General features: G+C 37.5%; 2 protein-coding genes across 2 annotated transcripts; one reads left to right on the forward strand and one right to left on the reverse strand.

The window, feature by feature from the left end:
* The first annotated feature begins 1,989 nt into the window (after positions 1 to 1,989).
* On the forward strand, positions 1,990 to 5,633 carry LOC127799534 (butanoate--CoA ligase AAE1-like). The gene is made up of 2 exons (XM_052333650.1): positions 1,990 to 2,261; positions 4,002 to 5,633. The coding sequence occupies exons 1-2, from the start codon at positions 2,064 to 2,066 to the stop codon at positions 5,484 to 5,486; spliced, it is 1,683 nt and encodes a 560-aa protein (XP_052189610.1). The 5' UTR covers positions 1,990 to 2,063; the 3' UTR covers positions 5,487 to 5,633.
* Positions 5,634 to 5,728: 95 nt separating this feature from the next.
* Positions 5,729 to 11,027, reverse strand: LOC127799535 (uncharacterized). The gene is made up of 4 exons (XM_052333651.1): positions 10,626 to 11,027; positions 9,092 to 9,194; positions 6,182 to 6,367; positions 5,729 to 6,040 (listed from the first exon to the last, which is right to left on the reverse strand). The coding sequence occupies exons 1-4, from the start codon at positions 10,907 to 10,909 to the stop codon at positions 5,873 to 5,875; spliced, it is 741 nt and encodes a 246-aa protein (XP_052189611.1). The 5' UTR covers positions 10,910 to 11,027; the 3' UTR covers positions 5,729 to 5,872.
* Between the last annotated feature and the right edge of the window lie 432 nt (positions 11,028 to 11,459).

Here is an 11,459-nt window from a genome sequence, read left to right on the forward strand (position 1 = left end):
TAGTATATCATTATTGTTTATCCCATACAATGGTGTTTTGATCCCTATTTATAATGTGGGGTGTTTATAATTTTCATAAAATCTATAAATGGAAAGATAATGTTGTGTGGGGGGGGGGGGAGGGAAGTGTCCTTATTAATTCCATAAAATTGGGAGCGAGTTTCGTATTACTAGGGATTTGATTCACCTCAGGTAGGGTAGGTGGGTTCCACTTCTGTTGATTCAGCGGCCTTGTTGTTACGTGAGATGAACGGTTAGACTAGCGAGTTGGAAGCATCATTGGGAGATTGTTTGGTTTCGCGATCTGACCTCGGGTCTCAACGACGTGTGACCTTTGTTCTGACGAGCTCAGTCTTGGGTCTATTGGACTTCAGGAGATTGGGTCGGCCTACTGGGTCGAGTCCAGCCCATACGAAGTGATCCGAAAAATACCCATAATAATTATAATTTATAACAATTTTTATAGAAGAAGAATCATAATAATCTATTTGGGATATACAAATATTTTAATTTATTATTTTTATTTTGGGTTCATTAGTAATATAAGATGTAACTAAATATAATGTTGGAAATTCAATAGTTACAGTTTTTAACATAGTTAACACAGTCAATTAAAAATTAGCTAATTATAATTATGTAAACTAACACATTAACCAAAACAAACAAACTATCTACATTAATTAACCTCATATTATTATCAAGTTTGAAAGATTACATTAACATTACTTTGACTTTGGAAACCTAGATTCGTGTAGTATTGTTATTGTCTTCTATCTTATATTTTATATTGATCAACTTTCTAATGCTAATTCTGATGTATATTGATGAATTCTTTTATAAAATTATTTCATTTCAAGCAGTTATTAATTTTACTATTTCAACATAGATGTTGTCCTTTGCGTGAATATTTTTTCAATGCATCGTAATTTATATTATATTATTATTTTATTATAAATTCTTTTTTTTAATAAAATTTATGTATAAATTTCTCAATAATCAAACTCATGTTATCACAGGTTTCTCAAAAATATCCACTTTATTTTTAGGTAGCGTCTATTAAAATTATTAAAATAAAATTGAAATATTTTTTGAATTAAGATATAGAATAATTAAAATAAGATTGAGAAGTATTTTAATATTTTTATTAAATTATCTAAAATATATTAGAGGATATATGTGTTATTTTTTTTATTTTAAAATCTAAATTATGTTTATTTGGAGGAGGAAGAAATAAGAATATTTTGAAAATATTAGTGATTTTTTTTTAAAAAAAATACATTAAAAATAAAATTTTATAATATTTTTTTGTATCTTATTTTTTATTTATATATTAATTAAAAAATATTATCCTTAAAAAAAAAACCAGGACAAAAGACATTGGGGTAAAGAAAAATCATTTCAGATAAGGGAAGAGAGAAAAATCAGAAATTGGGTAGGCGGAGACCGGCGTCAACTCATCCACCACTGCCACTGATTCAAAAAGAACAACCGAACAACACTGTCATGGTCGCTGAAGAAGTCCGTTCCCGTCCGCCCACGCACGCCGTCCACTCAGTCAGTGGTCTAGTCGCGCATTGACCAAGCTGCAACGGCAGGTTTTATCAATCTTAGTAGTTTTTCTCTTTCATTACAAACTTGTCTGATTTCTACGCAAAGTGTATTTTCTTATATATGTGGTCCAAATTATTCAAATCATAATTTATTTTTTTAAAATTATTTTACCCTCAATAGCCATCACTCACTCCAATAAAATATTATTATTTTTAATTACACCCACATATATATATATATATCTTAGACGTATTAAACACTTTCCCTCTTAGGCTCTTAGTCAAAAGTAATTTGTGGAAAAAAATGGTAGGGCGGGCCCCCCCGAATTTGGATCTTAAGACTCTTCTTACTTACTCTTCTGGAAATAAAAAGACTTAATTCCTACAATTAAACTTATTAAAAAAAAATTACTAATAAATACCAAAGCTATGAAATGAAATGATCCACCACCACCACCACCACCACTCGCCAGTGCCCCCCTGCGTCTTCTTCTGTGCGCATCTAATCTCCCCATGGAGGGTTCGATTCGGTGCTCCGCGAACTACCTTCCTCTCTCCCCCATAGGCTTCTTGCTGAGATCGGCCTCGGTGTACAGAGACATCACCTCTGTTGTCTATGGCGACGTTACTTTCACTTGGGCCCAGACTCTTGCGAGGTGTACCAATCTCGCTTCTGCCCTCTCCCAGTTGGGGATTTCTCGCGGCGATGTCGTCAGTCCCCTTTTCTTTCTTTTATCTCCTTTTTCATACTAACGGCCGGCGGTTGCTTGCTTTTTTTTTTTTTTTTTTTTCAATTCACCTTTTTGTTTGTTTGTTTGTTTATGAGTTGTTGCCCCGTATTGAATGATCTTTGTCTCTTTGATTTCTATATCTCTGTTTCTTTAATTAAAATTTCTAATACGCTCGATGATTTTCTATAACAATTGCTTGCTTTTTTGTATCTGTTCAAACTAAGTCGGACTTTTCTAGGAATAAGCTTGGGCTTTCTCAAACTCAGCTTTGCACTTCAAACGTTATTTCTCCTTTACTTTTGCATAATACTTCTTTGTTCCTTCCAATTCAATGAGAGGGATTGCCAGAAGTGGGCATTCATTTTATTCCATTATTGGGGTGGGGAAAAATAGAATAGCTGTTCATCTGTTGAGGCCCATATGGTGACTATCTGTACTTATATTCCGTTCAATGTTAATGCAAGGTTGATGTTGCATTTCAGTTTTCACCACCGCCTTAATTAGGAGTACATAGGCTTTAGGCTTTCTGATCATGCTGTATTATTATTAATCAATAATAAGGTTTGTTTAAAACTTCAATTGGATCTGGATCTGCATTTGTATGACAAAGGACATTTTTATCCCGATGCCAAAGTGATGTTTATGTTGTGATTTTCTTTCTAGATGAGAAATTCAGTGACATATGAACTTCAAGATCTCTCTCGATCATGTTTATGTAATTATATTTTGCAGTTTTAACATCTAAAATATATAAGCGGTGCATTGACTGAATCCAGAGAAGATGTCAATTATTTGCTGTTCTATATTCTGTGTGTGCATGTGTGAGTACTGAGTTTGCAGCGAGTGCTAAACTAGCTTGTCTTCGACGCATCCTACACTTTGGTGTGTGACTTCATGTTTTTGGGGGCTATGGGGTTTGAAGATAGAAAAGATATCATATTCTATATATGAATTTTGAGGTGTTATAAGACAAAAGGGGAACAATGGAACCACTTAGAAATAAGCAGTTGGGTCAGTGTTTATTGCTCTAGCATCCACAGGTGAAATATCACAGTAGTAATGTAGATTGGTCAAAGTTACACCATTAGTTGAACTACTTGGACCCACATGGGGAAGTCATGCTCGCCGGCATAAATTCACAAGGAAATCCAAACTTTAACCGGTTCCACAAGTAATCTTCACCGCTGAATGCTGCTGCTCTAGGTGTTCGTTTCACCTTATATATAGTATGGTAATTGAAAGCCATGGGACATCCAACAACCCCTCAATTCACTTGATTACTTGCTGATAACTGTTTATGCAATAACGATAGTTTTCCTCAATATAATTATTAGAACAAACCATGGAACACGCTTTCCATTTTTCGATTCTGAATTGATAAATACATTATCTTATCTAAAATTTGAATGCAAATGCTATGATGTCTGCTGCACTTTTCTCCACTCGTTCTGTCAATCTATATTTTCCCTGGACTTATTTCTTAATCTTTCCGCCTGTTATTTGGTTTGATCTGTCGACCCTTCTCATCATAGTTTCAAGACAAACAAGAATGCCGCTCTCTGCGCCTTTATAACCGTCTCTTATATCTCTTGTTGAAGGACTGAAGAAATATATATATATATATAAATATATATATATATATATAACACCTTTGATCATCTCATCATATGCGTGTTTTCATAGTCTGAGTCTCAAAGCAAGCCTACTTTCATTGGAGCAGGTTGCGGCTTTGGCCTCAAATATTCCAGCAATGTATGAGCTACATTTTGGAGTCCCAATGGCTGGCGCCGTTCTCTGTACACTTAATACTCGCCATGATTCAAAAATGGTCTCAGTGTTACTGAAGCATTCAGAGGCCAAAATAATATTTGTAGATCATCAATTTCTTGATGTTGCTACGGGAGCAATAGGAATTTTATCCAAGACAAGCCCCAACATCAAGCTGCCTCAGGTAGTCTTAATTCTAGAGTCCGATACATCATCTCATTCCACTAGAAACATGGTTGCAGCCAACTGCGATTTGGAATATGAGAGACTTTTAACGATGGGAAAACCCGATTTCGAGATCAAATGGCCAAATGACGAATGGGATCCTATTTCGCTTAATTACACTTCAGGCACAACCTCCAACCCGAAAGGCGTTATTTTTAGTCACAGAGGTGCATATCTCAATTCACTGGCTACTGTTCTTTTTAATGAAATGCCCTCAATGCCAGTCTACTTGTGGACTGTCCCCATGTTTCACTGCAATGGCTGGTGCCTTACTTGGGGCGTGGCTGCACAGGGCGGCACAAACATTTGCCTGAGAAATGTCACATCAGAGGGCATTTTTAACAACATCTGCCAGCACCGGGTGACCCACATGGGCGGTGCACCGACAGTTTTGAATATGATTGTGAATGCCCCGGCCGGCATCCAGAGGCCACTTCCGGGAAAGGTGACGGTGATGACAGGCGGCGCACCGCCACCTTCCCAAATTCTTTTCAAGATGCAGATGCTGGGGTTTGGTTTAACTCACGCTTATGGCCTAACCGAAACCTATGGTCCTGGGACAGTCTGCACCTGGAAACCCGAGTGGAGTGCTCTCCCACCCGAGTCACAGGCCAAGATGTTGGCCCTCCAGGGGTTGAATCATCTGGGCATGGAGGATATTGACATAAAGGATCCAACCACAATGAAGAGTGTGCCACCAGATGGAAGAACAATGGGTGAGGTTATGTTCAGAGGCAATACCGTGATGAATGGCTACTTTAAAGATTTGAAAGCAACACAAGCCGCTTTCAGAGGTGGGTGGCTTCGAAGCGGGGACCTGGGGGTGAGACACCCTAACGGTTATATACAAATAAAGGACCGTTTGAAGGACATTATCATCTCGGGAGGGGAGAACATAAGCACAATTGAGGTTGAGTCTGTGCTGTTTAAGCACCCGGCGGTTCTGGAGGCAGCAGTTGTTGGAAGGCCGGACGATTACTGGGGAGAAACCCCTTGTGCGTTTGTGAAGCTCAAGGATGGTTGTAATGCAAGCGCGGATGAGATTATTAACTACTGCCGGGACAACTTGCCCCGTTACATGGCTCCTCGAACCGTTGTTTTCGAGGATTTGCCCAAGACTTCAACCGGGAAGACACAGAAATTTGTTCTCAGGGAGAAAGCAAAGGCCATGGGAAGCCTTCCAAATCCAAAGAGGAGCACTAGCAAATTATGATATGTCATATTCCATCGCCTTCCAATTCCAAAGAGGAGCACTAGCAAATTATGATATGTCATATTTATGTGCCTGCCTTCAATATCAGAGTACTTTCGCCTTTAAACACTCGTTCTGTTCAAAAAATATAAAGAATTTTTTTTTTTTGAGATGTTATTAATAGTTACCTCTGCCAAATTCTTTTAGGGTTAACATGCAGGAGTTTCTTTGTTTTTTCAACACAGGTCTCTCAACAAGCCTCCTTTTCTTTTGTTACAACTGGCCGCATAATTTCTTTATTTGGGTAGCAAGATCTTCATAGTTAACATGCACAGAGCATACATAGAAAATAGAAGGAGAAGGAAGGAAGCAAAATAAGTTACAAGATGCTAGAAAACAAGAGTTGTTCACAACAAATAATGCAGACCTTCTTTCCTGTCCCTGCTTCGTTCTTTAATTAATGGATCAATGATGCTCCTCCATTTACCGTAGTCTATAGCGGCGCCAGCATCGGGCAAGGCAAATCCATTCACGAAGAAAAAAGGTGTCCCGAACACCCCCCTTGAACAACCATACTGCATGCATCGTAAAAAAAATAAAGTGGCAGAATGAAAATAGCATTCTTTTTTGGTCATTGACAAGTCCCAAACATACGTAACTGCTGTTTTGTGGGAAAGATGACTCACGCAGAATATCATTCAAATGGTCAGTCTTACCTTGAATGAAACCCTTGTCAACATATCGCTTTCCTTGTCTGTAAAGCCAGAGGTAATGACAGACTGGCATGAGTCACCAACGGCATAATCGCATGAGTCACCAAGTGCTTCGGTTGCCATTTGCACGATCTGACTTGTAATAGATGCCCTGGACATGTTGAAGGTTGGTTTGTTGTAGAGCCCCTTCTGTTTAATAATCCACAACTTTAGCCCACAGAGAAACTCCATTGACAAAAGGTTGAGAAAGGATGCAGCTTATTAACAACCAGGCAACCATACAATATAGGCAGCGAGCAGTGAATAGCCACAATTGGCACTTGGCAACATTCAGTACTTCAGATTTAAATTTCACAAAAAAAAAATAACTGTAACATCAGTAAATAAATTAGCTGCAATTTGGAAGGGTGATAAATTCAGTTCCTTCTAATAATGACGAGCAAGAATGCGAGATTAGTAACCCAAAATCGCATTACAGAATTTAGTTTTGCATACATGTCCGGAAATGCCTTTTTGAGAAGCCATTAATTGCCCTGACAAAAGTTGAAAATTAGAGCTCACTCTTCTGCAAACATGGGCCTGCACATGCTAGAGAGGCTGCTTCTATTTCAGCACACCAGGGCGTGAAAATAACTCGCATCTCACTATCTAATTCTGCCTTGGTTTATGTGAATATTAGACTGGAAATAAATCTAATATCCCTACTCATTGTGCTGGGTTTATATGACTGCTATATTCGATATAAATCCAAATGCATTCAAGCAATTCATGCAACCTAGAGCAACCAATAAACCTGTGAAAAAGCTAATCTAGGGGAGTAATACAACAAAATGAGATATCTCACATTCTTCATGTAGTGATGACTGATTCTTGTAAGTATAATTTACAGGCACACAAGCATGGAACAAGCTTCTGAAAAAAAAAAAAAAAATCATTTGACTACCCTCAATGAAATATATTTATTAAAACAAAATTGATGTAATAGAAACAAAAAAGGGAAGTCATATAGTTGTTAGCACAAAGAACTGATACTTTAAACCGTCTCTGTTGAATAATAGATGCAAACCCCTCAACCAAGTCAAAAATTTATTTTTAGAAGCAATAATGACTGGAAGAAAAAAGTAGTCTTGCAACTTTAGAGTTCACATTCTCCATTAGTTGATTTTCACATACAAACATAGCATTCTTTGTTGCTACAGAAGCCATGATTTGGAAAAGGAAAAACTTGAACAAAACAGGGGTCTCTAAAAGAATATAATGATGAAAGTGAACTTCCTTGTAAAGCCTTACCCTCAAGTAGTATTCTAGAAAACCTAAGATGCATAAAACCTAAATAGGGAGAGATGAGACCCACCCTGGAAGATGTTAAATGCCAACTAAGATTGGACATAGTTGGCAAACTAAACTTTCCCAACATACTTTCAACTCTGAAGGAGGAGAGGCTAACAACTTCCTTCAAAAGCCATCTTGCCTAGGTGAATAAGTACTCAAGATGATGATTGAACTGACACATTGTACAACAAAACCCTTGATTAAACTCAAAGAATAGCTTAGATCGATGGATGAGATATTCCTCAGAGGAACATGTTTCTTGCCTCCTCTCAACAGAAAGGGCACTCTGTTCATTGTAGCACTTGGCTTCCACACAGGAGATACACTAGCTAGCTACATGATTTTATAGTTGTGCGGCTTGTGCCATATTCTGGAAGGGCCACCTTAAAAAATGGTCATCCTGTGCGATCAACCTTGTCCCTTTGTTAATGTGATGATATTGAATTATTTGATGAGAATAGCTACATAAAAAATTTCATGCCTAGCTAAGCATGGCAATAGAATGGGGACTGGAGGAGAATGTTATGCCTTAGTAGCTAGCTCTGTCCACAATACACTTAAAGATCTAAGTAAACTGGATGATCAAATGGAGCAACCTTGTGATCACTTGGAACAAGTGGTCAGTTTATTAGCAGTGTGTCACAGGACATAAAGGAAACTGAATTTTTTTTGTTGCTACTTATTGTATTGCTAAAGTCTTTTATTGCTTTTAATTGTATGTTCATTTTCCAGCTAGGTAGTTTGTTAGCTAGTACCGCCAGGTGTAAAGGTGACTAGAATAGGACAAAATAGTTGATTATAGGAGAGTTGATCTACTGTGGTAGCACCTGTAGAACAACTATATATGCTCTTGAATCCTATGGTAAGAAACCATTGAGAATCAATCAAGAAATCTGATCTCTTCTTCTCTCAAACTTTTCTCTCTTCAATCTTTCTCTCTTCTTCATTCTCCCTCCGTTCTTCTTCACTGTTCTCCAGCACACCCTTCTAATTCACACTGAATTAGAAGAGTTGCTATTGTCACAGCATAGCAGTGACACAGTGGTTCGTGCTAACAAGGTGTTTGCTTAGTGATGTTAAACCTGAGGGGTAGTCAATGTACTTTGCCCTTTTAGTACACCTATCAGTTATTTCCATGGATAAAAAGGAAAGGACACAAAACATGCAATATAGAGAAACCAATACTTCAAACATATGGAGAAACCAATGTTTAGAAAAATAATTCATACAAATTAATGCAGCCAAGCCTGATGATTTATTTTGAAGCCATCAAATTAACACAACGACGATGAAAAAAAAATGTGAATCATAATCTAGGGCTAAAAGATCTAGTAGCCGGGTACAGACAGAACCTAGTAAACAAACAACTAAGTTAAACTATATCAAATGGAATAGTGTGTCAAAATCAATGAATTTGATCAAAACATATCTGATTTTACAAATCTCTGTAAATACCAGGCTAAAGAAACAACATGGCAACAAAATGCAGAACTTAAGTGGACGAGTTTTAAATAGTAATTGACATGAATGAGAAATTTGCAACTTCTGAGGATATATGTTCATGGTACTGAAAGTTCTTACCTGGCGCTTAAAGAATAACTCCAACAAGCTGTATGTGGCAGAAGAATTCATCTTATTCACAATATGCAAGGCACGAGAAGTAGCAAAAGCATTATCATGATAACTGCAATTTCCAAGAGTAGTTTATTAACTGGTACAAAATCAGAACATCTTAATATCAATTTTCATAACTATGGGGAATATAATTATTCATATCACTAGATAATCCCTCCGCTAACACCAAACACCCCGCACCCCCCCTCCCTCCCCTAAGGCCCACCCACCTGCCCATCCAAATAAAGGGTAAAATATAGCATAAATTTTCAGATTTCATATATTCGCTTTCAATGAATATGAGCCACAAAACTCAGTAAAACAATTATGTTCATGATGCATGAGTAAAAAACAAGTACCATGCATAGCAAATCTACAATATTTTATGATGCTTAGTATTAGAAATTAGACACCAGACAATAAAAAAGGAAAAATTACTTATATCTTCAACATTTTCCTCTTAGGTCCAGATGATGAAATAATGTGCAATGAGATATAAAAAAATTGTAGATCTGAAGGTTGCATTCAAGGAACATTATGCTTGCATGTCCTGACAGTGACAAAGTAACCATAAGCATGGTCTAGCAAGTTTATGCTACAATTGCAATCTGAATTTGTCAATAAAAAGAAAAGGAAACCAAAAAAAAATATGAAAAAAAGATGTGAAGAAAATAAAGCTAATTATTTATGGAGATTCCATTTTCATCATACAGAGCTATTTGTTAATTAGTTATAAGTAATTTCTTTCTTTTCCTCTGAGATGCAGACTCAAATATGATTCCGTGCTGAATATAAAACAGGCAGCGAGAAAGCCTACTAATAAAGGCAACCTCAGTATTACAATAACGTGGTATATATTTCAGAAGAAATTCTGGTTTATCAGCAATGATTAACAGTGCAGATGACAACGGCAGCTGTTTCTGAGCCCCACTTTAGTAGTGAGACGAAGGAAAATCCATATTAAATGCTCAAACTAACAGAAAGAGTTTTCCATCAACTATCAATTATTAAGGCAGAAAACCTTTCTTGGTTACCAACATCAGATAACAGCAAATTCTTTCAATTTGCAAATCCACCTTAAGTTTATGGATCATGAAACAGTTTCCCCCAAAGCATGTCAGTCCTCCATGCAACTGGTCTTTTCATTTTCATTTTAAATTCCGGAAAAAGAGATAATGGAAGATGGTACTTGAGCGAAAACATGGGATTCTCCAATCTCAGCAACTCTGAAAGCGTCAATCGACCTCAACGGAGAATCGAATTGAAAGATTCAAGCCGTTTCGCCCCGCTTGGTGATCAAGGACCGAGAAAGAGGGGAAAAGGTGAGAAATTAAATCTGGAAACAAAAAATTCTTCTCAAACAAATAACTCAACCAATCAGCATGAACCCAATCCTCATCTTTTTCCAATCCTTTGCTTTAGTTGTTTTTGCTGTTGTTAGGGTTTAGCAGAGAGAAGGGTAAAAGCGTAGAGACGAAGAATAAATGGCTGAACTACTCACGGTAAAGGGAAAGGATGAACGAAAAGGGAAACGCGAGGAGCATAATAACTGAGAGCTTGCTTGAGAGGAGGCCAAGCGTCCCTGCTGTCAGGGCAAACGGGGTCGAAGAAGGCCTCGATCGTGATGGTGGAGTCCACGCTGCAGCTCCCCGGCGGCAGCTGCCCGTCAATTTCGTACACAAAGCCGTCGAATCTGGCCGGCGGAGTGCTCTGCGCGCCGATCATCCATCCCCACGGGCTCAGAACCAACCAAGAGAATACCAAGACGAAGGAGAACGCCGCCATCAGCAACCAACTGGTCTTTTGTTGTCTAGCAGCTCTGACTCGAGATAATATGTTGCATCCACGGCCACGGGGGACTTAAAGGTCAGCGCCCTCTTGGTTGGTTGGGAGTTGGATTAAGGAATGAAGGAAAGGTGTTCTGATGATAAATATCTCAGATATATGTCAAAATGATAAAATAATAAAATATTAAAAAAACACGAAATTGTTATTTGCGCCGAGGCAGATAAAATATCTGCATGTCTGCGTCGAATTATTTTATTAAAAAAATAAAAATAATATTAACTAATAAAAATTAAAATTGAGAATATTATTATAAAAATTGAATCATGTTCAAACACGAACTCCCTTCTCATAATAATAAATAAATGTTTGGATGACTTGAATTATTCATATTGACTTTATTATGTGAGGTTGAAGGAGGAACGAACATAAAGGTCATTTCAACTCACCTTTCACCATCTCCATCATTATTATCATTCTTCACCAACATTCACAAGGGCTCATTTCTATTCGCCTTCCACCACCTCCACTTCTCTCAACCTCACTAAAA

The sequence above is a fragment of the Diospyros lotus genome, chromosome 4 (genome assembly GCF_014633365.1).
Source record: "Diospyros lotus cultivar Yz01 chromosome 4, ASM1463336v1, whole genome shotgun sequence".
Taxonomy (NCBI): Eukaryota; Viridiplantae; Streptophyta; class Magnoliopsida; order Ericales; family Ebenaceae; genus Diospyros; species Diospyros lotus.